We start from the raw sequence: 24,887 nt of genomic DNA, 5'->3' as shown, positions 1-24,887 counted from the left end.
ACGCTAAAAATTAACAACTCATACAACGCCAACAGAACAATCAAGATGACTCTAAGGCAATTCCTGAGTGTGGGAACAAGAATAACAAAGTGAGAAATGAACAGAGACTGATAGTTGCCAGCTGGGTGGTTAGAACAGGGTAAATCTTCTATTAGAGACTTCAGAGGATTGAGTATGTCACTCCCAGAGAAGAACTCACTGGTGAAAACTGTCTTCCCTTTTCTTTAATGTTGAAACAGTTTTTTTTTTTTTTTCAAAAATGGTCCACTATTTGTGAAACTTGGAGATTACTCTTCACGAATCTTTTTACCCAAGTACAGAATTTTAACAATTCTGCCAACGCGGCAAACAGGTGGGCAAAGGGAAAGATTAGTGAGGAAGCCGGGCAAAGCAAGGCTTATTGGAGACAGACTATGAGACCGATCACAGGCAGCAGCGCCGTGTCAGGAGGGATGAGCAAATCGGAATTAGAGGAGCAGCTGAGCAGTGGTGGGGCGGGACGGAGGGAAGGAGGGCCCGGAAGAAAATCCTGAACGTGGGTCAGGGATGGGAGAGCAAGCGTGAGAGGCAGGACGAAGGGAGGTAGGTCAAAAGGCGGCAGCTGGCGGGAGTCGGCCTGAGGAGCTGCGAGTGTAGTTAGGACCAGCCCGCCCTCCCGCCCTACTTTTTCTTCCTGTCGGAGAGGCAGCGACCAGTCACCTGGAGTGTGAGTTCCGGAGGGACTCGATCAGCCGCTGCTTCTGCTGTTGGAGGCTGGTGAGACCACCGGGGGACCCGGCCGCGGAGGAGGAGGCGCTCTTGGTCAGGGGAAAGAGCCAGCTCATCCTCCACGGGTCCCCGGGCCCGAGGCCCTAGAAGGCTCTGGCCTGCTTCTCCCAGCTGCTCAGCCCGGCGGTTCTCCAGCGACAGAGGAGGCGCGGGGAGGGACGCCCCAGCCCAAGTGCTGGGGAGCCGCGTCTTCTCTAAGCAATCCCAGCCTGGGGTCCTCGGGGTCAGGGGGGCATGCTCTGACTGCGGACAGCTGGAGACAGGGAACTCGCCGCCCGGCACCGGCAGTCCTCCCTTCACGGCCCTGACGCTCCAACCAGCCAGTCAGGACGCCTGACCGCCCAGCTCTCCACCACCCCAGCTTCCGTCACCTGCGTGCCCCGCCCTCTCTGCGTGCCGCGTCATCATCTGGCGCCCCCGCCCGGACGTACGAGAAGCAACGGCGCAGCGCGGTGCGGCGCAGCTCCGGCTCCCCTTTCCCCCTTGACGGGCGAGAGGTGTCTATGGGGCACCCGCCGCCGCCGCCGCCGCCGCCGCTGCCGCCACCGCCGCCGCCGCTGGGTGCTGTCTCTATGGCGAGGAGGAGGAGGAGGAGCGCGAGCTCAGCGACACAAGTAGATCTTGCCACAGACTTGCGGGGGGAGGGGCGGGTTGGAGAAGTAGAAAGGGGGCGGGAATGACGAACCTAAGCGGGTGCGCGATGGCGCCAGCTGGAGCGTGGCTGGCGAAGGAAAGGGCTGGGCGGTGGGTGGAGGGGGGATGGTAACTGGGGCTGGGGGGTATGTCAAGGGGGTGGCGCGGAGTGATGACGCCAAGGCTTTGTACCTGGGGCTTCGATGCTGTGGGGCGGAAATTGGGAGTGGAGGGCGGTGGTGGCCTAGATCCTTAGCTTCTCGTATTCCTTCACGCAGCGGTGCTTGGGAGTCCATCCGGCTCCGGTCAATGGTTATCAGCACCTTCGCTCTGGCCCTCTGCCAGGGAAGAGAGTTATCTGTGACTTGAGTGTGTCGGTACTGTTCTCGCGTTTCGTTGGGAACCTGCTGTTCGGAGATGCTACCTCCAGTAATGAGAGGGCCTCTGATGCCTCTTCGGGGCTTCTGGAACTGTAGTAGAGAGAGGTGGAGGAAAGCAGTGTTCAACTACAGGGTCTTTCCACTGTGTGTGTGTGTGTTTAGCGAAGAGGGTTATAAAGGAAGGGGCCCTGGATCTTTCCACTGTGTGTGTGTGTGTGTGTGTGTGTGTGTGTGTGTGTGTGTGTAGCGAAGAGGGTTATAAAGGAAGGGGCCCCTGGATCTTTGGTTTCTGTTCTTAGAGTACTCGAGGTTACATTTGTGACTGCAGAGTTTAGAAGGGGAGGTCATAATTCCCTTTTTTACACTTCCTGTTATGATTTTTTTCAAAGTGTGAAAAATGAAAGCGCATCTGGAATTTCCCTGCTCAAGAATCAAAATGTTGGTCTGTACTGTTATCATTATATACCATGAAACCTGTGTTTAGGGACCAGAAACGTGACGTGTGTTTGGTAACCAGGGAAAAATGCTCTGGTTTTTAGGAAATTAGAAAAACAATTTGAAATGCAGACTCTCTATTGCTTTCTTTTTTTCTCCCATCCACAGTTACAGACATGGAAACAGTTTCTGTGGCTGTTAATTATTGCTCAGAAAGAACTTTTTTTTTTTAATTGGTTTACTTTTGGTCCCTCCAATCTGACTTGAATAAATTCCAGTAGATTTTGTAGTTAAATCAGACTTTGAATGTTCAGTTAATGAGGAATAAAAGCAAATACTATATTCGCCCTAGTAACATGTGATCTGAGCTTTTCACATGTATATCAGCATGTCACGTTTCCTTTTTTTTCTGGAAAGTGATGTCTTTATAAAGTTTTATTCAGAGAGTGAGTTGAATTCAGAGCTTTTTTTTTGTATGTGTGGTATGCGGGCCTCTCACTGTTGCGGCCTCTCCCGTCGCGGAGCACAGGCTCCGGACGCGCAGGCTCAGCGGCCATGGCTCACGGGCCTAGCCGCTCCGCGGCATGTGGGATCTTCCCAGACCGGGGCACGAACCCGTGTACCCTGCATGGGCAGGCGGACTCTCAACCACTGCGCCACCAGGGAAGCCCGAGCAATTTTTAAGTAGTGAAAAATTTAAAAAAATGATTAGTATGTACACAAAAAACAGTTTTTACATAACATATTAGAACCAGGAAACCTGTGTTGTATTCCTTTTTGTCCTACTGATTAGCTGTGTGACTTTAGACAAGTCATTTTCTAAACTTTGATTTTCTTATAAAGCAAGGACTGTGAATAGATAATCTCTTAGGTTTCTGTCAACTCAATTATTCTGTGATTCAGATTCCTCATATAGCTCTTTCCACTGTGTGTGTGTGTGTGTGTGTGTGTGTGTGTGTGTGTGTGTGTGTAGGTAGCGAAGAGGGTTATAAAGGAAGGGGCCCCTGGATCTTTGGTTTCTGTTCTTAGAGTACTCGAGGTTACATTTGTGACTGCAGAGTTTAGAAGGGGAGGTCATAATTCCCTTTTTTACACTTCCTGTTATGATTTTTTTCAAAGTGTGAAAAATGAAAGCGCATCTGGAATTTCCCTGCTCAAGAATCAAAATGTTGGTCTGTACTGTTATCATTATATACCATGAAACCTGTGTTTAGGGACCAGAAACGTGACGTGTGTTTGGTAACCAGGGAAAAATGCTCTGGTTTTTAGGAAATTAGAAAAACAATTTGAAATGCAGACTCTCTATTGCTTTCTTTTTTTCTCCCATCCACAGTTACAGACATGGAAACAGTTTCTGTGGCTGTTAATTATTGCTCAGAAAGAACTTTTTTTTTTTAATTGGTTTACTTTTGGTCCCTCCAATCTGACTTGAATAAATTCCAGTAGATTTTGTAGTTAAATCAGACTTTGAATGTTCAGTTAATGAGGAATAAAAGCAAATACTATATTCGCCCTAGTAACATGTGATCTGAGCTTTTCACATGTATATCAGCATGTCACGTTTCCTTTTTTTTCTGGAAAGTGATGTCTTTATAAAGTTTTATTCAGAGAGTGAGTTGAATTCAGAGCTTTTTTTTTGTATGTGTGGTATGCGGGCCTCTCACTGTTGCGGCCTCTCCCGTCGCGGAGCACAGGCTCCGGACGCGCAGGCTCAGCGGCCATGGCTCACGGGCCTAGCCGCTCCGCGGCATGTGGGATCTTCCCAGACCGGGGCACGAACCCGTGTAACCTGCATGGGCAGGCGGACTCTCAACCACTGCGCCACCAGGGAAGCCCGAGCAATTTTTAAGTAGTGAAAAATTTAAAAAAATGATTAGTATGTACACAAAAAACAGTTTTTACATAACATATTAGAACCAGGAAACCTGTGTTGTATTCCTTTTTGTCCTACTGATTAGCTGTGTGACTTTAGACAAGTCATTTTCTAAACTTTGATTTTCTTATAAAGCAAGGACTGTGAATAGATAATCTCTTAGGTTTCTGTCAACTCAATTATTCTGTGATTCAGATTCCTCATATAGCTGGTTCTTATTTTGACAGGTACATAAATAAAGGATAAAGTATTTTACGAAACAAATCTTCAATCAAGTATAACATTTTGATGCTTGGCAGCTAGACTCCTTGTGCCCTCACTATGCCAGCGGCAACTGTAGATCATAGCCAAAGAATTTGTGAAGTTTGGGCTTGCAACCTGGATGAAGAGATGAAGAAAATTCGTCAAGTTATCCGAAAATATAATTACGTTGCTATGGTATGCCTATGAGCAAAATCCTTAAAATGCTTTTCATGAAAGAGGAAAGGGGATTTTAAACATCTTGAATTCAACCCTTCTGGCTCATTTTTTTTAGTGATTAATTTAATTATAAAAAGAATTTTGTCAATGACCTCCAACTAAAGACCACCAAGAACACACCTGTAATATGACACGTTGGGTTTCTTACTCATTGCACTGAGGGAAAATGCATTCTTAGAACCATGGGGCATTTGAGTAAGAGAGTGTTAGAAAGGACTTTTAGGATTTGGGCTTGTGGCAGGTGGTTTTAGGAAAGGAGTAAGGAAGCAGGGCTTTGCTCTGAACTGGATGCTGTTAGTAAGCTCGGGTGATTCCATGATAGGGTATCTTATTGAGTCTCAACTAGAATGAGAGAAGACTGGAGTGAGGCTAAAGCTATAAAGAAGCAACAGTCACTCAGCCAAGATAGAAAGACGTTTGGTCATTTTTGTGGTTTGCACAAATGTCTTTGTGTTTTTGCGTATGTTCAGTCATGATCACAGACTGGCTTTGTCTGATGTTATAGTGTGAAACTGTTTATATTCAGCAGAAGAATGCTAGGCCCTAGCTGTGAATGCCAGGTCTGCTCCTAGCAACATTAAGGCCTAATATTAATACCAGATGGAACTCCTGAATGTCTTTCTCAAACAAAAAAATTCACATCTCCCAGTGAAGCATTGTTGATCTGCAGTTTTTTGTTTGTTTTTTAAATTACCAGTGGAGTTCCATGGACACACTGTACTGTTAAGCATTTCTACTTTTGCATATACTGTTCAGTCTGCCTAGCTAGTCTACTCAGTTAATTATTTTGCTTCTTTAGTATTGTGTTTTAGCTTCTCTACTGTTTTGTAGATTATTAGCTTCGAGAAGTAAGGGATTAGTGTCTTAATCATCCTTTCTTCCGTGACACCTAGCATAACACATAGCGTCCAATAAAGTGGTTGTTGAGTTGGACTGAATTTAGAAAAGTTTTAATTTCTTTACTGCTTCATATGAGCTGGTATTTAGGTTTTGTTCTTAGTTTCCTAATTTGAATTTTAATACTAAACTGATTATATTACTTTCTTAGTATATTTAATACAAATAAATTAATAACTTTTTGGGAGGGGCAGGTTGATTGGTTAAAATATGAATATTTGAGTGTACATAGATAATGTCCTATTAGATGTCCTTACAATTAGAATGAAATTATTATTTTTTTCTAGTAGGAATTCATAGTGATCATTTTTTTCTCAGATGATAAGGAGTGACATTAGAGATGTGTTTAACATTCTACAGGAATGAGTGGTGGCATGCAGTTTTTAGCAGTTTTTAAGGATCTGCTTTCTCTGGACTGTAGAGAGAGTACTGTTTTAGCCCACGAAATTAGGAGGGTTTTGGTGTTTAGATAAACCTTACTTCAGAAAAGCAATCGGAAAGTATGGTGCGTTTTCCATTCTTTTTAACCAGTTCTTCATTGGTTTTAACATTAGAATACTGTGAGCATAGTTTCACACACCAGTTGAGAAACATGAATTTGTGACTTTTCCCCCCTTCCCTGGGAATAGAGTACTCAGTTGCATTATTATGTGTATCTAATACATAGTAGTTTTTTACTAATGTGATATTTAAAGTAAGAAGAAGTCATTAAGTTTGCAGAGTTTTATTTTATGGTTCTAAAAAGTAATGCTCTTCCTAGTTAAAAGGTACTTTGCAATTGAACGTGAATTGTGTAGAATATAACCTATAACAGGATTCTTTGACTTGTACCCAAAATTAATTATTTATTCTAGGAATTTGTGGATTGTGGTTTCGACCATTTAGTCAATAATGAACCTTAAAACTCTTTTACAGGACACCGAGTTTCCAGGTGTGGTTGCAAGACCCATTGGAGAATTCAGGAGCAACGCTGACTATCAGTACCAGCTACTGCGGTGTAATGTGGACTTGTTAAAGATAATTCAGCTGGGACTGACGTTCATGAACGAGCAAGGAGAATACCCTCCAGGAACTTCAACTTGGCAGTTTAATTTTAAATTTAATTTGACGTAAGTGGGAAATAAATTTAACCCAAAATTTTCTTTTTACTTTAATTTTAGGAATTAATTTCCCTCAAGTATGACAAATGAAATTCTAACTGAATTTGGTGTCATTCTCCTGGAAATATTTAAAACCTAAAATTTCAAAAGTTTACGTTTCTTTTCATCATGGGACAAAAAAATTAGGCTAAAGAATACTTAAATGCAAATACTTTGAGTTTTAGAGATGTTATTTGAAAAGTATGACTGCCACTATTTTGAAATTTGGAAAACTGGGTATTGAAAATACTTCTTGATAGAAAAAATAATCTTACAACATTAATTTTGCTTTCAAACTTTGAGTGCAATTTGAAATATATATGTTTTTGTTGTAATAGTTATCCTTCTTGTGAAGAGATTTTTATTACGGTCATACTCCAGTGTATGAGTAGATTACATGTCACAGGTGGTAAGATAGTTCTTGGGAACTTGGGTGCATTTTCCTTTTAAATCAATATTATATAATGTTTATATTCTCAGGTCAGTCCACAGAACCTTTTGTAAGTTATATATGGGAAAAGTAATAGTATCTTTGAGCCTGGTGTTTCTTTTGGAAACAATTCAGAATCTGAATTCTAACTCAAGCCCTGGGTCAAAACCCAATTTCTTTACTCACAATACTTCTATATCATTGGTACGAGTAGTCTTGATAGCTTAGGGAAGTTTCCAGTGTTTTGGGGTAAGGGCACATTGTTTACAAACTGACTGTAAGATGGGGAAATGTTTAATACATTTTGAGTATTATTACTATACTGCACTGTCCTTCTATTTGACAGCCTCTGATTGTTTCATATGATCTAACATCCGATTTGAAAAACTGTAAAAGCTGTAGGACAATTACTGATAGTGCCACGTAAGAACTTCCATTCTGTAATGTGATACTTAGCATATAAGATCTAAAGAAAAGCAGGGCTGATGAATTCAGAGGGTAGTGTTGTCAATGGTGCAATAGTATGGCTTCTAATTGCATTATGTTTAGCCTGACTGTTTTTACTCTGCTGAATTTAATAATATACACTCCAGAACTTGGTAGAGGGTGAAAGGTACTCATCTCTATTAAAACTGATAATAACCATTTATAAGTACTTTAGTACTTTCGTTCCGAAAATTCCCTTTTATCCTTTTCCCAAAAGATAACCGTTTTTAAAATCAGTTCTTTACCATTTCATTTGTTCCATGTTACCTTTCTTTCCAAGCTGATCATTAGAACATTGGTCTTTACTAAGATACTGCTGTGATCGCATTACGTGAGTAGGTGACCATTAAGTGTCTCAGTTTTGGTAAAGTTGACATTTTTCTTTTCTAGAAACATCCTTGTTCTAATAATAACTGCTTTATTATTACAATCTCTGAAAGACGTTTTTTCCTTATACAGAGAGGGCTACTGTAGTTTTGCTACCATTCATACTAATGTTAATATCTTAAGAAATGTTTAAGGATACAGTGAAAAATATTATTTAAGTAGAAAGGGTCAGTTGGAAGATAAAACCAGTTCAACCTAATGTGGAGAAAGAGCACCATGAATCTTGGCTATTTTGAAGAAAGATGAAAATTGACTTTTTTATTGAGTGTCTAGAATGAATATGTCAGCAGCTGTGCTAGGCTCCAGGGACATAGTGTTGAGGAAAGTTGGTCATAGTCATTATAACTTAGTGTTCCTATAACTCTTCTGTCTGCTTACTATTGCCAAAGTCCAATGTTTGGGAATTTGCTCTAAACTGAATTTGGAGTTGATAAGTACATGAAAATTAAAGTATAATTTGATATTTGATCATAAAACACCAGAGGTACTCATCCAGGTCTCTCTCCTGGAGGCTGTGATCCAGTAGGTCCAAGTGTGGGACTTGGGAATCCATATTGTTGCTAAGTTCTCTGAGTGATTGATATCTTTGGTCAGGTTTGGGAAATACTGATTTGAATAGTGCAGTACTCCTTGGTGATGTAACATTGAACAAAACAGACAAAAATCATTGCCCTCTTCAAGCTTAAGTTCTGATTGAGAGAGAGATAATAAACTAAAATAAAAGTAAAGTGAACATATGGCCCAGAATAATGTGTGCCTGGAGAAAGAATCTGGTATGCCTTTGGTTGGCTATAGTTGCTAAAGCATGTCTCTTAGCATTGGGGCATGAGTGAGATTCTGCTTGTTGAAGGTACATATTTTAGTATAATAAGGACAACAGTATCTGTTGTGTAATGAAAGAACTTGGATTTATTCAGATACCCTTCTGTAACAAGGCTTTCCCAGGGAAATTTTCCAGGGGATTTTGACTTACAGTGATCGTTGTGGTTCCTCTCTGTTTTTAAATATTTCAGTTGCTAGTTTTGTGATTTTTCAAAGACATTTAATAGTAAATTGATTTCCAGAGAGTAGACCGTAAGGATACTTTTTGGCCTAAGTGTAATGTTCCTTTTGGTTTTGTTTTATTAAAGCTTTTGTAGAATTTTCTTTTGCTAAGTGGTAAAAACCAGTATTCTCACAATTTTAACAGTAAATAAAAGGAAACATCCAGTGGGCAATGCATGAAATACTTTTCATTTATCCTTAGAAACATACTTTCATTTTGATCACTTTTTTTATTTAATGTAATGTTTTGGATACCTGTGTGTTTGTGCTTAGAAATTAAGAGATGGCTTTCTTTTTGGCCTAAGTAAAATCTTGAAAGACTGGTTTATATTTAGATTTCCTGCCTTGATTTTTGGGAGGTAATCTTCTAGGAGTAAAGTTGTTAGAAGAAGAAATTAATGCGATTCTAGCAGAGCCTTTCATTTTGAACAGTTTACTGCTTCTCAGAGCTATTTGCAAGGCTCATCGTTAGTGAGAGGAGGCATCTCCTTTTTCTTTAAGACGGAATGTGGTTTTAACTCAGCCACAGCAGATGTTTTTTACTCAGTCTCTTTCCTGCTGAGAGCCCAGGAGATAGACACAGGCCTTCACCCCTGGGGCTGCAGCTCCATTTGGCAGCATTAAAAAGGCTGCTGAGACTGAAAGCCCCCGGTAAGAACACATCTCTTACTTTGTGGTGGTAGCCGCTGGTGAGAAGAAGACCCTTTGTTTCAAACCCAGTTAAATTTACTTAACTTGTGAAAGGCTAATAAAATTGATAGTAAAGATGAAAATCTCACCATTGTACTGTTGTGAATGATTATTTACTATATGAACATTTTTCTGAAATACTAAATGACCTTTGTATTTAAGTTGTATTTTCCTTCCATATATGTGAAGCATTGGAATAAATGGACCCAAGCCCATTCTCTCTCTTCATATGTCTGGCGCTGTAGTTGTAGATATAAGTGGGAGAAAAACAGTTTGAAGTATGGCACTTTTGAATGTTGTCTTTCTTTTTCTTCTGCCAGGGAGGACATGTATGCCCAAGACTCTATAGAGCTACTAACAACATCTGGTATCCAGTTTAAAAAACATGAGGAGGAAGGAATTGAGACCCAGTACTTTGCAGAACTTCTTATGACATCAGGAGTAGTCCTCTGTGAAGGGGTCAAATGGTTATCATTTCATAGGTAAAAAGATTACATCGAAAACGGCATTTGTGTTACCATTTCCTGGCTGCTTCACACTTCACCTGGGTCACTGTGTCAGCAATTTCAGGCTTAGTTACAAAAAATTGGCTGCCATATAGCAGTCTCCTAACCCTTGACAGGCTAATGTTGGTCTACTTAAAGATGAATTTAATGATATGGGATCCATTTTAGACTAAGAGACAGTATTGCATGTGGAAAGAGCACAGGCTGGAAAAATAGACCTTGGTTTAAATCCGGCAGTGCCATTTGGAATCTGTGTTACCTAGGGTTATTTAACATTTCTAAGCCTTAGAATGAAAACATTTATTCATTTTTTAAAAAAGTTATTTATTATCTACCATATGCCAAGCACTTCGGTAAGATTCTAGGCATTAAGCTATGAACAAAATAGAGTAAAATCTTTCATTTCATGGAGTTTACATTCTGGTGGGAATAGGCAGACAATTTTTTAAAATGATGAGATGTATATTGTGGTTTGTTAGATGGTGATTAAGTGCTATGGGTAAAAAAAAGGCAAAGAGAAAGCTAGGGGTGGGTCTCTGTGGTGGATTTTAATGTTTTTTTTTAATAGAGTGTAGGAAGAAATCACTTAGAAGAATTGCCTTACAGAATTGTTTTAATGGTCGATAATAACATTTAAAGCATCTGGTAAAGTGCTTTACACACAGTAAATTCTCAAGTGGTAGTTTTAAATTCTTTCTTATCATAAAATAAAACCAGATTGTTGAAGAGAATTTCTGGAAAGGAGATTAATTCCATTTTGTAAATATAGACTTTTAGGTAAGAGAAAGAATTTTCCTATCTAAGTAAACTGAATTAAATTGGCAGCCCAGGGACTAATAGTGACTTTGGGAATTTTATTTGGCCTCTTGTTATCTTTTTAAAAAGCACTGCATTTTGCATATATTAATGTTCTTACACTTGGTCCACTTCACACATTAAAAAAAAAAAAAAAAAAGTTTCTGCATGCTTTAGAATTTCCAGTGCTGGCCTGTGTAATGAATGAGAATAGTGGAAGGACTGTTCATATTGTCAGCGTCAGTGCAGTACTAAGCAGTAATTTTTGAGTTGGAGTATTGAACATACGAATTTCCACCTATCATCTTTTTCCTCTATTCTCCATTTGAACCTGTACCTCAGGAGATGAGGCTTAAGTCTCTGGTAATTTCAGGAACATTTTTTGAGTTCTTTTTTTTACTTTCCTGGTCATGAAGATACAAAAGAACTGGAAAGCATAGTCCTGTTTTTCATATTACTATGTATGACAGGTTCTTTCTTTCAAAAAATACCCTGAGCAAATACCATGTGCTAGGTACTAGGATAAGATAAACAAAAACAGAAAGGGGTCATGTCTTCTTAGAGTTTAGAGTCTGCATTAGACTCTGATATATTTGAGTATTTGTCAAGATATGTTAAGATTTTATTGTACTAAATGTCATTAAATATTTTCTTCATATTCTAATCTATTTCTAGTAAAGACTAGTTGAAGAAATTTATAAATCCTAAACTCTAATATGATCTTCCTTTTACTAGTATTGATGCTAAGCAGATATATTGGTGTATTTTAGGTAGACAGCAAAGTTAGTTACTTCCTTGTTAGCTACCAGAAATTTAAAGGTTTCTGCTGTTTATTGTTTATTCCTTGATATTCCTTAATGGTCTTCAATGTAAAAACATTTTTTTCTCTATTTAAAGTAAGAAGTAAAATTCTAAACATTGAATAGAAATTTTATTTGTTATCTCCCCTGAAAGATATGTTAAATAGCATCTCTCATCAAATATTTGAGTCCCAACTATGTGCCATACGGAAGAAAAATTTTTAAGATGTGACACCTACCCTTTAAACGTGGAGAAAACAATACATGTGCTTTAAAGGGAAGTACAAGAAAACAGCTTGTCTGAGAAATCTGCGGGAGCTGAGCTCTTGGGTGAAGGCATCCTGTGGGAGGTCCTTAAAGGAAAGGTAGACAGGGAAAACATGGGGTGTGATTGTGGCACGGGAGTGTAGAGAGGTATTGATATAAAGCTGTGGAAAAGCCAGACAGTAGGGAGAGGAGGTGTTGATTCGAGAGTGTGGGAGTTGGTTTTTTATTTTCTAGATACTAGTTCTCAGCCTTTACTGCCTTCGCTTCAAGGTTCAACATTACCGTTAGTATCTCTTGGGGATTGAGATAGGAACAAGATTTTGAGGGAAGACAGTATTATTAATAAAATCACTTTTAAGGGAAGTGAAGATACTTTGTTAGGGAATTACTGTTTGGGTTTTTGAAGTGTATGACCTTGTTATGTAAATGATGGGAAGATATGCATTATTTTTGCCTTCTGAATGCCAGTTTTCCTGAGTCATTTGACATTTTTGCCAAGTTGCCTTTCATCTGTATTTTTGGGGATATCTGCTGTGGACAGTTTGATACTCTTTAGAGAGTTCTCTATTCAAGGATTAGCAAAATAGTAGTTTAGTGACTACTACACGCTTAGGAGGGTAGTAGAGATCTCTGTATATTGGTATCCCTGAATGATGAAATGACACTGTAAAAGATAGCATTTTCCCATTATAATTGTAAACATGTTTATTTTCTCTTCGTACTTTTTTCTGGTTCATTTTTTTTTTTTCTGCCTACAGTGTGACTCACTTAAAAGTTGTATCAGAAAAAAATTTATTTTTTCATTTCTGTGGTATTTATGGTCCCTCTTCTTTATTCTTTAACCCTTTTGTAGTGGTTATGACTTTGGCTACTTAATCAAAATCCTGACCAATTCTAACTTGCCTGAAGAAGAACTTGACTTTTTTGAGATCCTTCGATTGTTTTTTCCTGTCATTTATGATGTGAAGTACCTCATGAAGAGCTGCAAAAATCTCAAAGTAAGGCTTCGAATGGCTTTATCTGTAATCAGCACAGTATTCAGAATGGGTGACTGACTTATAAGGTGCTGGGTTGGGATGTCGATTTAAACCCTGTTTTTAAGTTTTATGTTAAATGCAGTTACCTTATATGATCAGTTGACTCTTTTGCATAAGTAATAGTTTATAGGAAATCCTTTTTCAGAGCTTCAGTATATATTGGCAGAATAAATTTTCAACAGGATTTAAACAGAAGATCAGATTTTTGTCATTGCTTGCCAGATGGAACATAAACTGGCACAGAACGTGAGCCTCTCAGGCGCAGAAGTGCAGGTTCTCGCTCTCCTGCAGCACGCACATGATCTTTCCATGCAAGATGAAGTCTGAAGCGGCCGGCAATGTGCAGATATAGTCAGTCGCGTAGCAAAAAGAGTTTCCCCTTCAGCTTACCTTCGTGAGAGATTATTTTCTTGGGTCTCGTCATAGGGTCATGTCACTAGGAGTAAATTACATAGCTAAAAGGGTTTTTTTTTTTCCCTCCCCTGGCCCATAGATGTCAGCTTGTTAGTAGTAAGTGCTAGTGATTGGGTAGGTCCTGTCTAGACAGCAGCTTACATTCTGACACTGCTTACCATGTGTGTAATGATTTGTTACTTCTGAACATTAATTCTTTCAAAAAGAAAAGAAAGTGTCTTTATTAAGGAAAAGTGCTCCTTTAGTCTTAGAATGAATTCACTATGGGGGTACAGACTCCTAAGGAATATAGTGGTTTTGTTTTTTCTGGCGTGTTTGTGTTTAAGCTGTAATTCAAGAAAAACACTTACGTAAAGTGGTTGCTTCATAGAACTTACATCAAGGTTGATCAAGTTTTCTCCTCACCAGCTTTTTAGAAGTGCAAGGAAGGTTATACTTTTAGGAGATGGTAAAAGCTTTTAAGAGTTTTACTTTTATGCAGAAAGAAATAATTTAGGAATTGAATAAGGAAGCTTTGCTTTTGACAGATGAACTGAAAATCATGAGTGGTCTCTTGTCCAAAGTTTGCTTGCCTCATTACAGGATATAGCATATAACCAGGGAAATTTTAAAGAAATATTACTTCATGTTTGTAGCACCAAAGAACAGCAGAATTCTGTGCAATTTGAAGAGACTGCTGTGACTCAAGTGAACTTACAGTAGGTTATCCTCATTACTCTAGAAGGGACACCCCCTGAAAGTACTGTGTGCGGAGAATCCAAGGCATAAATGTTTTAATCTGGCTGTGGAAATGCTTTTTAAAATTGACATGTCTGTACAATGACAGTTTTGGGGAACAGAGAACCAAAATATTGTTCATTGTGTTACTGAAAAATTTCTAAGCATATTAGATATTCTGAAGATGCCCCGAGTTACCGGCAGTGTTAAAATTTAGGTTAATGACAAAGGTACTTTTTGACCTATAGTCAGTGGTACTGAATGGCTCTATTCCGTTGCTCTCCTAAGCAGCTGCTAACGATACCTCATCCTTGTGCTATTTTTAGCTCTGAAGCAGCTGCTGTGCAAAGCACTGTTTGAAGCTGTGATGTGGAGAAGGGCTAGTTTGCTGGTAGAGGCCTCACAATTTAGAGAAATTTCTTTGTGTGTGTTTTGTGGGTCCTGATGTTTCTTTCCTTTCTCTCCTCCCATTTTCCTCCCCCTTTATTCTCCTTCCCTCACTCCCTTCTTTTCTTGTATTCTTTCTCTTCCTTTCTTTCACTCTCGTTATCTTTCTTTTTTTAAATCCTAGCAATATTTACATAGGGGGGTGTTCAGCAGACCCTTCTAAGGAGTTGTATTCTTATAACAACATAACTTTTTCAAACTAACAGAACCATAGTTAAGCACTTAGTGAATTCTTATGGATTTGATTAATCGTAACAGCTTTGTTTTGTGCAAATTATTGAGATGAAACTATTTAGAGATAGATTGGTGTGAAGCTTAAGAAAATTTAAAGTAACTAACTGCCTACAGTCAGTTTTATAATAATGGATGGCTGGATAGAGGGACTGTGAATGTACTTGGTAAATGTCACCCTGTGTACCTGTTACCTTATACATGATCTGCTTCCCCCATATCTTTAGGGAAGTTACTTGCCTGCCACATGCCTTAAAGAGTATGAGGAAGATAAATTTTCCCAATTAGGATCTCATTTTTTATTAAATTATAAACATCTCCCCCATTCAACAAATACATCAGTAATTCACATTCTCTGTTTTTTGCTGATCTTCATAAGGTCCATCTTTACATACTGAAGTTCATTTCTATTTTGGTCATTGTCTTAGTTATGTAGTATGTGAATTCGAGTGTTGCAATGTTTCTTTTGACAGAAGCAGTTTTTCTTTCCTGTAGGGTGGTTTACAGGAAGTCGCTGAACAGTTGGAGCTGGAACGGATAGGACCACAGCATCAGGCAGGATCTGACTCGTTGCTCACAGGGATGGCCTTTTTCAAAATGAGAGAAGTATGCAGACTCCAGTGCGTTTTTCCCACTTGGTGGTTAGGCTGAGAACATCAAAATCTAATGGCAAAAGTTTTGGGGCAATACGTACATATTAAGTGAAGATATAATTATAGGTACCGTGTAAGTCATACTACACTTGAATGAAAGTAATCAAAAGTCATCATAAGTCATCTTGAAATGTAGTTCAGAAGGCAATGAAAAAAAATAAATGCTTTGTAGAATAAAAAATTTAAACTACCTTAGAAGTCATGTAGGTCCAACCATATTATTTCTTAGGTGAGGAAACTGAGGCCAGATGCAGGTAGCCTTTATCCAAGGTCATACACATTACTAATGGAAGAACTCCAGAGGACTTTCTCTTGGCCACATCAGTGTTGCTTCTGTCAAGTCAAGGAATCCATATGTTAAGTTTCCCCTGGCGTTGGCTTCTCTTAGGTATTAAACTGCTGCTGAAAATACTATTTGCTCTTGCCATTCTTCAGTTCTTTGAGGATTTACAGAGTAGGACTCATGCTTTTTAGTAGATTCTTACAAAGAGGTTTTGAATTCTAAAGGGGTTAAATCTGAAATAGTTAAATCAAAAATCATGTTGGGCAGACGCTCCTTAAGTGGCAAAAGGCAGAGATATGTTCTTCAAATATAAAGAAGTTAGGTATGGAAGAATGAAATTTAATGAACCCAAGTCTACTCTTAGGTTAAGGGACAGGTATTCTTCACTGTAGCTAAATGCAAGGAAAAGAAAGCCAGTTGTGCAAAAACAAAACAGAATGGACTTTTTTGCTTACAAAATAGTTTTCCTTCTTGCAAAATATTCACTGTAGAATTCTTTTGAGTATATCCTCTTAGACATTAATGACTGAGAATACTTCTGGGAATTTAAAACTTTTTGTAGAAATGTATTAATAATACATACAATAGAAAGCATGTAGCTATTTTGCTAAGTGGTATTGATTCAGAAGTGATTTGGACTGTTCATGACAAGTAAATATTTTGTTTTGTACTTCTTCACAGTGCTTCATTAGAGAATTAAGACAACCTTTTGAGTTTTCAGTTTTGCATTAAAAAAATGCCTTAATGGTTCAATTCATGGTGGATTCTCTGCTACTAATCCGTTATCTTTATTTTTCTTGGCTTTATTAAGGATAATAACCTATCTGAATGTTCAGGGTTTGCTGTCCAGACATGTTTGGGGTTTGATTGTTTCTGGCCAACTTAGCCTTGCACATAGACTCAAGGCTACTTACAAACCTAAACTTCCCGTCCCCTGCCCATTATTGGCTATTTTTATTCATTCTCATGATTAAGTATTATTAAATTAATGGAATAAAAATGCCTGCCATTTTTCCATTACAAATTCTCATAAAAATGGTCTGAGTGTTAATAGGAAAGGTGTTGTGTTTATACATTTTTTTGGTAGTCTTTTTCTTTGGTTTCTTTTGAGCTCTGTACTTCTTGAGAAAGTCAGTCTTATACGTTTAATTTAAATGTGTGGCTTCAGAGGAGGAGCATAGAAGAGAGCTGTCATTATAGTTAATGAACAGTCAGTACTTACATTGCTGAAATATAAATTACTAGTGGTACCTTTCGGTTAAAATTATCTTTTTTTTTTTTTTCCTTCCAAAATTCCTTTTTAGATGTTCTTTGAAGATCATATTGATGATGCCAAATACTGTGGCCATTTGTATGGCCTTGGTTCTGGTTCATCCTATGTACAGAATGGCACAGGGAATGCATACGAAGAGGAAGCCAACAAGCAGTCATGACATGAAATAGTTCTGTTCATTTTATTTGAGCTACACACATGCTTGTACATAGGTTTTATCTCTGGTTGAATCCCTTGAACAATAGACATTTTTTTTTTTCTTCCATAGCTCATTTTCTGCCTTTCAGTACTAAGTATGACCATTCCTATCTCAGATCTTAATAAATAGAAAAGCATTCAGGTTAAATCTGGCCTTAATATACTTGTTAGTAGGCGTGTGTGACAGAGTGGGGAAGGCTATTCAGTACATCATATTGAACACTTTGATTACCATTACTTGAGCTTGGCTTGTTTTTTCCCTTTCCTAAATTAACTAGCACTGACTGTAATTTATTTCCCTGTTTCATGTCTCCCTTCCATTCTGCAGGAGTTTTAGCTATTTGAGATTGTGGACCATCAATTTTGCACTTTAGAGAGTGATTCTGACTCAAATCCTCTGTTTTATCAGCAGTTTTGGCTTTTCTTGCTCTTAGCTGGAAAAATGACCATCTGCCAACTTTATACAGTATTTACTTGCTTTTGACCCACCGAATATAGAAAATGCATTGTGCAAATGGTTGATTCAGCAAGACTACAAAAAAAAAAAAAAAAAAAAAGACAAAAAAACTACTGAGGAGCTTAGTAACTGCTGTTTCTGTACGTAGTACTTAATCTCCCAAGCACATCTAGTGTCTGTCAGTTTCTAATTGGCATGTGTAGGCTGCTCTGTGACTGAAGAATTTTTCAAACCAGCTTTACACCCTTCAGGAAAAATCCTTTGTGATTGGATGTTTAGTGTCTGCCCGGAAACTGGTATCCAAGATGTTGAAGCTGCAGTTATTTTATGATAGCACACTTCCCCTGATCTGCTTCTTTTTATTCCATCGCTATTTACCCTTATTTTTAATTTTTTAAAATTTTATAGCCATACTTAATGATGCTCTTGATTTGTTGATTACACAAATCAATTTCATTAAAATCCAAAGATTGCAAGTCTTTAGGTATATTTTGTACCAGATTAAATTAGAAGACAAAAAATTTGTGCTTTCATAGTTGCTACAACGATAAATAATGGAGAGATTTGGTGCAAAACAACAAAATACAAAAAATATAAATTTATTAGCTATATACAGTGTAGCTAATAAAATTACCTGAGGAGTGTAATGCTTGTTTATTTTTGTGTATATCTTTGCAATCTATTTTATATATATTGACAAAAGAGACTGTGAAATATATAGCCATGCAGAATACGTGACCAGATCAGAGCATGTGTAGGAAGACACTTTGGTAATCATTAACTCTGCCCTGAAATGATGGACTACAAGTTATGATGTGTGTTATCTGCACTTCAATCAGTAGTATTAGCAAATCTCCAAATGTTAGCCACATTGGTTTGTTTCCCTTGTACATTCTTTATTCATGATACTTCAATGCTGTAACTGGGTGGTCCTTTTTAAACAAAACATTTGTGAAACAGAGGGATTATTTGTTTTTAAAGCTTTTGTAAATAAAGGCTTCAGTTTTCTTATATATGTTGATGACTGGTAATTTTGTTTTAGAAATATTTGGGGGCTATTGTGTTTTTTGTTTGTTTGTTTTATTTGGGCAACTGAACAGAACTCAGTAACTTCATCAACTAGCTGATTTTTTAATCTCTTAATTGAAAAAATCAACCTGAGCCTTCTACATTTCAAGTAGTGGTTGGCTTATTTTTTAATGCATACCTCAACTAGATGTTAAGACTTGACTTCTGTCTCCCCATTTATTCTGAAAGATGGACAAAGTAAATGCATTTGGTATAACTTACTGTGGCTTCTTTTAAAGTCAACACAAATTAGCAGGTATCTAATTGGTTTCTTTTTCTTTTGATCTTTTATAAAGATTGCCTTTTAAATAAATAGCCATGTAGTTGCTGAATTTCAGTTTGTCGTTGCTGAATTTCAGAGTTTGTATCAATTTTTTGGTTTTGGTTTCTGTCTCCAAGAACTAATATACTTTATAACTTCTAAAAGAGGAACACTATAACCTTTACTCAACCTAGCTTTTGGATAAAAGATACTTGATCATTTTTTCATGTTCCTAAGCCATTAATTCTGGACTTAACCATATTCTGTTAAATCTACTAGAGCAAGAATCAGCAAACTATGGGCTACTGATCAAAACCAGCCTGCTGCCTGTATTTTGTATGGCCAGTGACATGAGAATGGATTTTACAGTTTTTAAATGGTTGGGGGGGAAAAAAGCATTTCCTGACATGTGAAAATTATGAAATTCAGCATTTAGTGTCCATAAATAAAGTTTTATTGGATTGCAGCCACATCATTTATGTACTGTCTATGGTTATCTTTGCACTACAATGGGAAAGTTGAGTAGCTGCTATAGAAACTGCCTATGGCATTCTCATCATTTCATGACCCGGCAGTAGTTGTGCCATGTATATCTCTGAACCACAACATTTTATTATCTGTTTATATTACCAATTCATACCGTGTCAGAACAAGAAAAGTGCACTTTGGTGTGCTTTTTAAGGCACACTGGAGTGTGAATTATATTATCAAATTATAATAAACTGTGACACTGTAACTGTGCTAAAAAAATACAACATATGTTGATATAACCAGACTAAGCCCTCATCACAATATTCCCAACTCATGGGAAAGCAACAGTCAGGAGAATTAGCAATTTTAAAATGGAGTATCTCATCACAGCATAATTTCTTCAGAAAAATAAAAAATGAAAATAAGCCTGCAGCCACAGTATGTTTACAAGTGGCCCATTTGTTAGCCAAGCAAAGCTGTTTACTGATGGTGAGATATATGACGTCTGAATGCAGTAGCCCAAAGAATGTATCCAGAGAAAACTTAAGCTTTGTGTACAGCTTTCTGATGAGAACAGTTGCTTGAAGTGTGGGGCACAACATCAGCAGTTAATTATGTAACAAGACAAATGATTTTGAGTGTTTTTCTTTGGCTGTTAATGAGTCAGATGTTATCAGTACTGCCAGCTGTCTTTATTTTTGAGAAATCAGTGCTGAGTTTGAGTAAAGAAGAAACAGTTACAGGTGAGAATATTTTCAAAGTTGAGAAACCACTAAGTCAGTACAACCTGAAGTGGAATCTACTAGGATGTGATATAACTGATGGTGGTAAAAGTATGCATGGAGCAGGAAAAAGTTTAATCGATCAAATTTTAAAACCTGTGGGAATGTAAGGTGTTTGGTTTGGTGGGGACCCGTTTCACTTGTGTCATACACCTTTGTTTTGTTTTTTTTTCCTAACAAGAATTAACCTTGTTTACTGATAGCTGGTGTCTTATACCACTGCAAAGACCATGTAGAAAGAGCATAAACAAAACAAAACAAAAAATCATACCTGAAGTATACATCTGTATACAGACTGTCCTCCTGTTGATTCTTTCTAGCCATTACTCCAGGGCTCATCCATATTCTCTACTTCTTGCCTAAGTATATTTTTTAAAGAACTTTAAAACATGTTTTTATGTTACACTAAGATTAGTGTATAATCAAGGTTTTAAAACATTCAACTTTCACATTATAAATATTTGATTAGGGCATTTAAGATACTTTCAATACTAGGCTTTAGGGGCTATACATACTGACAGAAAAAGACACAAACCTAAATTCTGACAATAGTCTTAGTTTCAGCTGAATAAAAAACAACAGAACTGAAGCTTTCCATGGTAATAGTTCTTTAATTCAGCATCAACAGAACTCTACTTTGGGGCATTATGTTTTTTTCTTAATTTGATTAAGCACCTTTATCTGTCAAACAAGAAACATTAAGTATTAAATTCAGGCCAGGATTGAACTCCTTACATTGTTAAATCTTCCCTGGAAGATGCAACATAAATCAGTTTGTTTTCATGAATCATAAAATAATATGTCCTTTCTGAGCAATAAGGAGCTGCTTTAGCATAAACCAGAGATTAAAATCACTTATCAAAAGGCCCCCTTTGGTTTAATTGGTACTCAGAAATGAGTCAACACAAAAGGTGAATAATATTAACACATTTTCCCCCCAACTGTAAACAGTACAGAAATACTGAATATTGGCTATATGAACGGGAACATCAAAGATCTATGTTTGGGTGTTGTCACCATTTTGTTTTTGCTGTCACTCTCCTGCAGTGAGAGGGCTGCAAGTGATTTAAAGTTGTCTTTATTGGCATTGGCCAGACTTTCATTTGACCTTTTTGTTGGTAAAGAACAATTCAAGGGTGTCAAAGACTGAGCTCTTAATAAACTAGACTGCATTATGGACAAGCATCCTCTTTACTTACATCCTTTTTTTTGGAAGATGGAAAAAACATCCTATTTCAGAGCCTCCTGCTATACTGAACATCGTGCTGGGAGATACTTCATGTTCATAGTTTGTGATCCACAGGAGTTCCTTTGAAACAAGCCTACTTGAACTCATCCCTTCAGTGATGTCCACTTGATACAAATCGGGACACTACTGTAAAAGAATAACAAATCCATCATGGCAAAGACAAAAGGAAGGATGCACGGTTTGGACCATTATAAAGCCTAACACAGTTGCCTGTGTTCTGTAACAAAGTAAGATATTTTGGTAGTAAATTCTAAATCTAGTGGAGGAAGAGATCGCTCAGTTTTAAAATCAAGACTTCTCTAATGTTGGAATGTATTTAATGTTTTTAGTAAGTGACATGATCAAATTGCTGAAGTTTTAATAAAAATTAGAATCTATGGATTGTACCAAGACAAGGTAAAAAAATTCCGGTAGTATCTTTGTAAAAGAGTAACAAATCCTTAAGGTGTGTAACACAATTGCTTCCACAGGTAAGAGGAAATACTTCTAAGGTGGCTAAGTATGTGGAAAAGGAGTGCAGGCTGTTAAAAAACATTTGGGGTTACTTAGAACAGTTTTCCACAGAAGGATCTTACCCAGAGATGTATGTTACTAGTGAAAATCCATTGTTGAAATGCATCACTTCAGATAAAACGTTAGCAGATCAGATTTTGTAGTCTGTGGAAGGGGGATGGGCGTACTGGAGGATACCTTCATCACGGTTTACGGCGTAACTAGATTTGTGTTTAAATTTTATGAGGTCTGAATATACGTGGTGGTTTTTTAAAAAAAAATTCATAATAGTATCAGAACTATCACTTTTACAAGTTAAATATTTGACAATAAGTGTGTACCACAGTATACAGTATAACTTAAGAATCAGCCCAGCAGGTTTACATGTGCTATTGCAAAATAGGGAAAATTTGCTAGTTTATAAGGGAGCAGCAGCTTTTTCACAGGTTGTTTTCTTGAAGCATGAATCACATTACTAGCTTAATTTTTTACGAACATGGTTTATAAGACCTTTGTGTATGATTTTGCTAGTGAAGACGGTTTTTTGTCAAACATATGCCATATTTCCAACAGTTATCTATTGATTGCAGCACACTCGAATGCTAGTCTTTTTCTAGTTGTTCTCAGGCTCCTTTAACTCCTAATGAGCAGTCACCTCATCCTGTCATCCACTTCTTCTCCAAAGACCTATGTTATAACCAGGTTGTAGAGAGGAATCTGGCCTGCAGGAGCTCTGGGAGATGATTAGGAAAAGTATATCTTTAAAGCAATTTAGATTGTTAGTGCAAAGGCAACTTCATATAGACAGCTAACAAAGGTGATCAACCAGACTTTATTATGGTGTAACAGGAGGGAATTCATAGATAAGCACTTACTTGAACGTCTCATCATTGTATTCAGATGCACTTTTTCTTTCTCTTTGAAAAAAACAAATCTTTCACTGCACAATGGCAAATAGCTAATGTATATGAAGCATTTGTACAATATTTTTAAATGAAAAAATTCTTAAATATTGATAGTTGTATGATATCTCTAAAAACAGGAAAAATCAAAATTATCATTTAATGGACTGTCAGGACTTATACTTCAAGTGTCTTCAAGTTTGAGTTAAGCAATTAAATTTTTTAAAGTGTTTAAAGTGTTTTTAAGGTACATTTTATAAATATATACAAAACGTAGGTCTATTTGATGCTCTGTTCACTCAAATTTATACTGCAAATCTAATGAGATATGCCATCATCTCCAAAAATTATAACCCCTTAGAGTTAAAAACAAAACTAAACAAAAAACACTAAAGATTAGTCACTGTATGAAACCAAAAAGGGAACCATTACAACTTAATGAAAAAAACTTTATTTTAAAAAATGTTTTCATCTGATTCTATGTGTATTGACTTATGTATTTAAATAATTACATGAAAGAGCTAAAGGGAGGGGGGGAATTAACAGTACTCTAGCAAGGTGAAGAATAAAAATCCCTCTTTTTCCCCTAATTTCTAGTTTGACAGGAGGGGACACCCAACAGAATCCTGTCTGTAAAAACAGCTCTAGTACTGTGCTTTGAAAAACATCTGGCTGCATTTAACTCAATACATTATGTGATGCTCTTGCCCTTAAGACTTCTAACAGTAGCTATAGGTTCCAACCTGGCACTTCAGGTAATGAAAACGATGACCAAACAATGCTTTAAGATAAAAGAAAGAATGTATCATATCTTCTGAGTTTTCTTGAAGTAGATTGTCAGATCAAAATCTTTAGCTTAAAAAAAAAAACCTGGGGCTTCCCTGGTGGCGCAGTGGTTGGGAGTCCGCCTGCCGATGCAGGGGACGCGGGTTCGTGCCCCGGTCCGGGAAGATCCCACATGCCGCGGAGCGGCTGGGCCCGTGAGCCATGGCCGCTGAGCCTGCGCGTCCGGAGCCTGTGCTCCGCAACGGGAGAGGCCACAGCAGTGAGAGGCCCGCGTACCGCAAAAAAAAAGAAAAAAAAAAAAAAAAAAAAAACCTGAAAAAGACCACCATCCTATTGCTCAAAGAATTTCCCTCAAATGATTTATAAAATGGACTCGGCTGACACTGGTTCTTTCATAAAGTCATTTAATATAAAACTTCATATTTTTACCAAGGATGAGTAACTGCAAGGATCTGTTACTCCATTATCCTCTGGTCTTCTAGTCTACTTTGTGTTGAATTTATCTAACTCAGATTTTGAAAACTTTAATACCATTTTCTTTGTTTAAATACCAGTTCCTTAGCTGTGTAGTCTTAAAGGGTAATCTGCTTTAAATTCTCAAAATCAGTACCAAAAAAATGTATAAAGCGTATTCTAATTGCTAACATTTACAAAACTTGCACTCCATCAAATTAAAAAAGAATAAGACTTTTTAATAGTGCATAGAAGGCACAAGAGCGTCTTAGTATATTTACTGAAGCCGAACATTTTGGCATCAACAAACACACCATTGTTTGTAGTTCATCTTAAACTCAGTTTCCAAACAGCAAACGATTCAGTTCATGTTGGACTAAATTTCCAAAAGGATATGACTTTTGTTTGATGATTTGCATAATTTAATCTTAATAGGTATTTGAGGACCTATGTAGTTTAACTGTCATACATACTTCTGATGAGAGGAAAAAGAAATAATATAGATATCAATGAAGGGTTAATCCATTGGCCCATCAGGAACTCAACAAAAAATCAATATGTTTGGGCTTCCCTGGGGGTGCAGTGGTTGAGAGTCTGCCTGCTGATGCAGGGGACATGGGTTCGTGCCCCGGTCCGGGAGGATCCCACATGCCGCGGAGCGGCTGGGCCCGTGAGCCATGGCCGCTGAGCCTGCGCGTCCGG

At 37.8% G+C, this 24,887-nt stretch overlaps 3 protein-coding genes across 4 annotated transcripts in view; 1 reads left to right on the top strand and 2 right to left on the bottom strand.

The window, feature by feature from the left end:
• Positions 1-974, bottom strand: part of VPS37A (VPS37A subunit of ESCRT-I) — a 39,164-nt gene extending 38,190 nt beyond the window's left edge. The window contains exon 1 of the mRNA XM_007109906.4: positions 700-974. Within this exon, the coding sequence (XP_007109968.1) occupies positions 700-824 (125 nt within the window). The 5' untranslated portion in view covers positions 825-974. The remainder of the gene's footprint in view (positions 1-699) is intronic.
• Positions 968-18,733, top strand: CNOT7 (CCR4-NOT transcription complex subunit 7). 2 transcript variants are annotated; one of them, XM_007109905.4, is made up of 7 exons: positions 968-1,382; positions 4,317-4,527; positions 6,382-6,575; positions 9,963-10,124; positions 12,864-13,008; positions 15,352-15,462; positions 17,097-18,733. In XM_007109905.4, the coding sequence occupies exons 2-7, from the start codon at positions 4,411-4,413 to the stop codon at positions 17,223-17,225; spliced, it is 858 nt and encodes a 285-aa protein (XP_007109967.1). In that variant the 5' UTR covers positions 968-1,382; positions 4,317-4,410; the 3' UTR covers positions 17,226-18,733. The 2 variants fall into 2 exon arrangements, with proteins under 2 accessions (XP_007109967.1, XP_028337771.1); XM_028481970.2 differs by lacking the exon at positions 968-1,382 and adding an exon at positions 3,203-3,388.
• ZDHHC2 (zinc finger DHHC-type palmitoyltransferase 2) overlaps positions 15,423-24,887 on the bottom strand; it is a 76,897-nt gene continuing 67,432 nt past the window's right edge. Inside the window, exons 13-16 of the transcript XR_003677728.2 lie at positions 21,503-21,678; positions 20,575-20,662; positions 15,701-15,842; positions 15,423-15,519 (exon numbers count right to left, since the gene is read on the bottom strand). The gene's annotated coding sequence lies outside the window, so the exon portion shown is untranslated. The remainder of the gene's footprint in view (positions 15,520-15,700; positions 15,843-20,574; positions 20,663-21,502; positions 21,679-24,887) is intronic.

The sequence above is a fragment of the Physeter macrocephalus genome, chromosome 20, assembly GCF_002837175.3.
Source record: "Physeter macrocephalus isolate SW-GA chromosome 20, ASM283717v5, whole genome shotgun sequence".
In the NCBI taxonomy this organism is placed as follows: Eukaryota; Metazoa; Chordata; class Mammalia; order Artiodactyla; family Physeteridae; genus Physeter; species Physeter macrocephalus.
This window is presented reverse-complemented; position numbering and strand designations above follow the sequence as displayed.

Coding starts and splice junctions, on each gene's coding strand:
- CNOT7 (XM_007109905.4), top strand. CDS start 4,411: ATGCCAGCGGCAACTGTAGATCATAGCCAAAGAATTTGTGAAGTTTGG. Junction 4,528..6,381: donor AATATAATTACGTTGCTATG/GTATGCCTATGA, acceptor ACTCTTTTACAG/GACACCGAGTTTCCAGGTGT. Junction 13,009..15,351: donor AGAGCTGCAAAAATCTCAAA/GTAAGGCTTCGA, acceptor TCTTTCCTGTAG/GGTGGTTTACAGGAAGTCGC.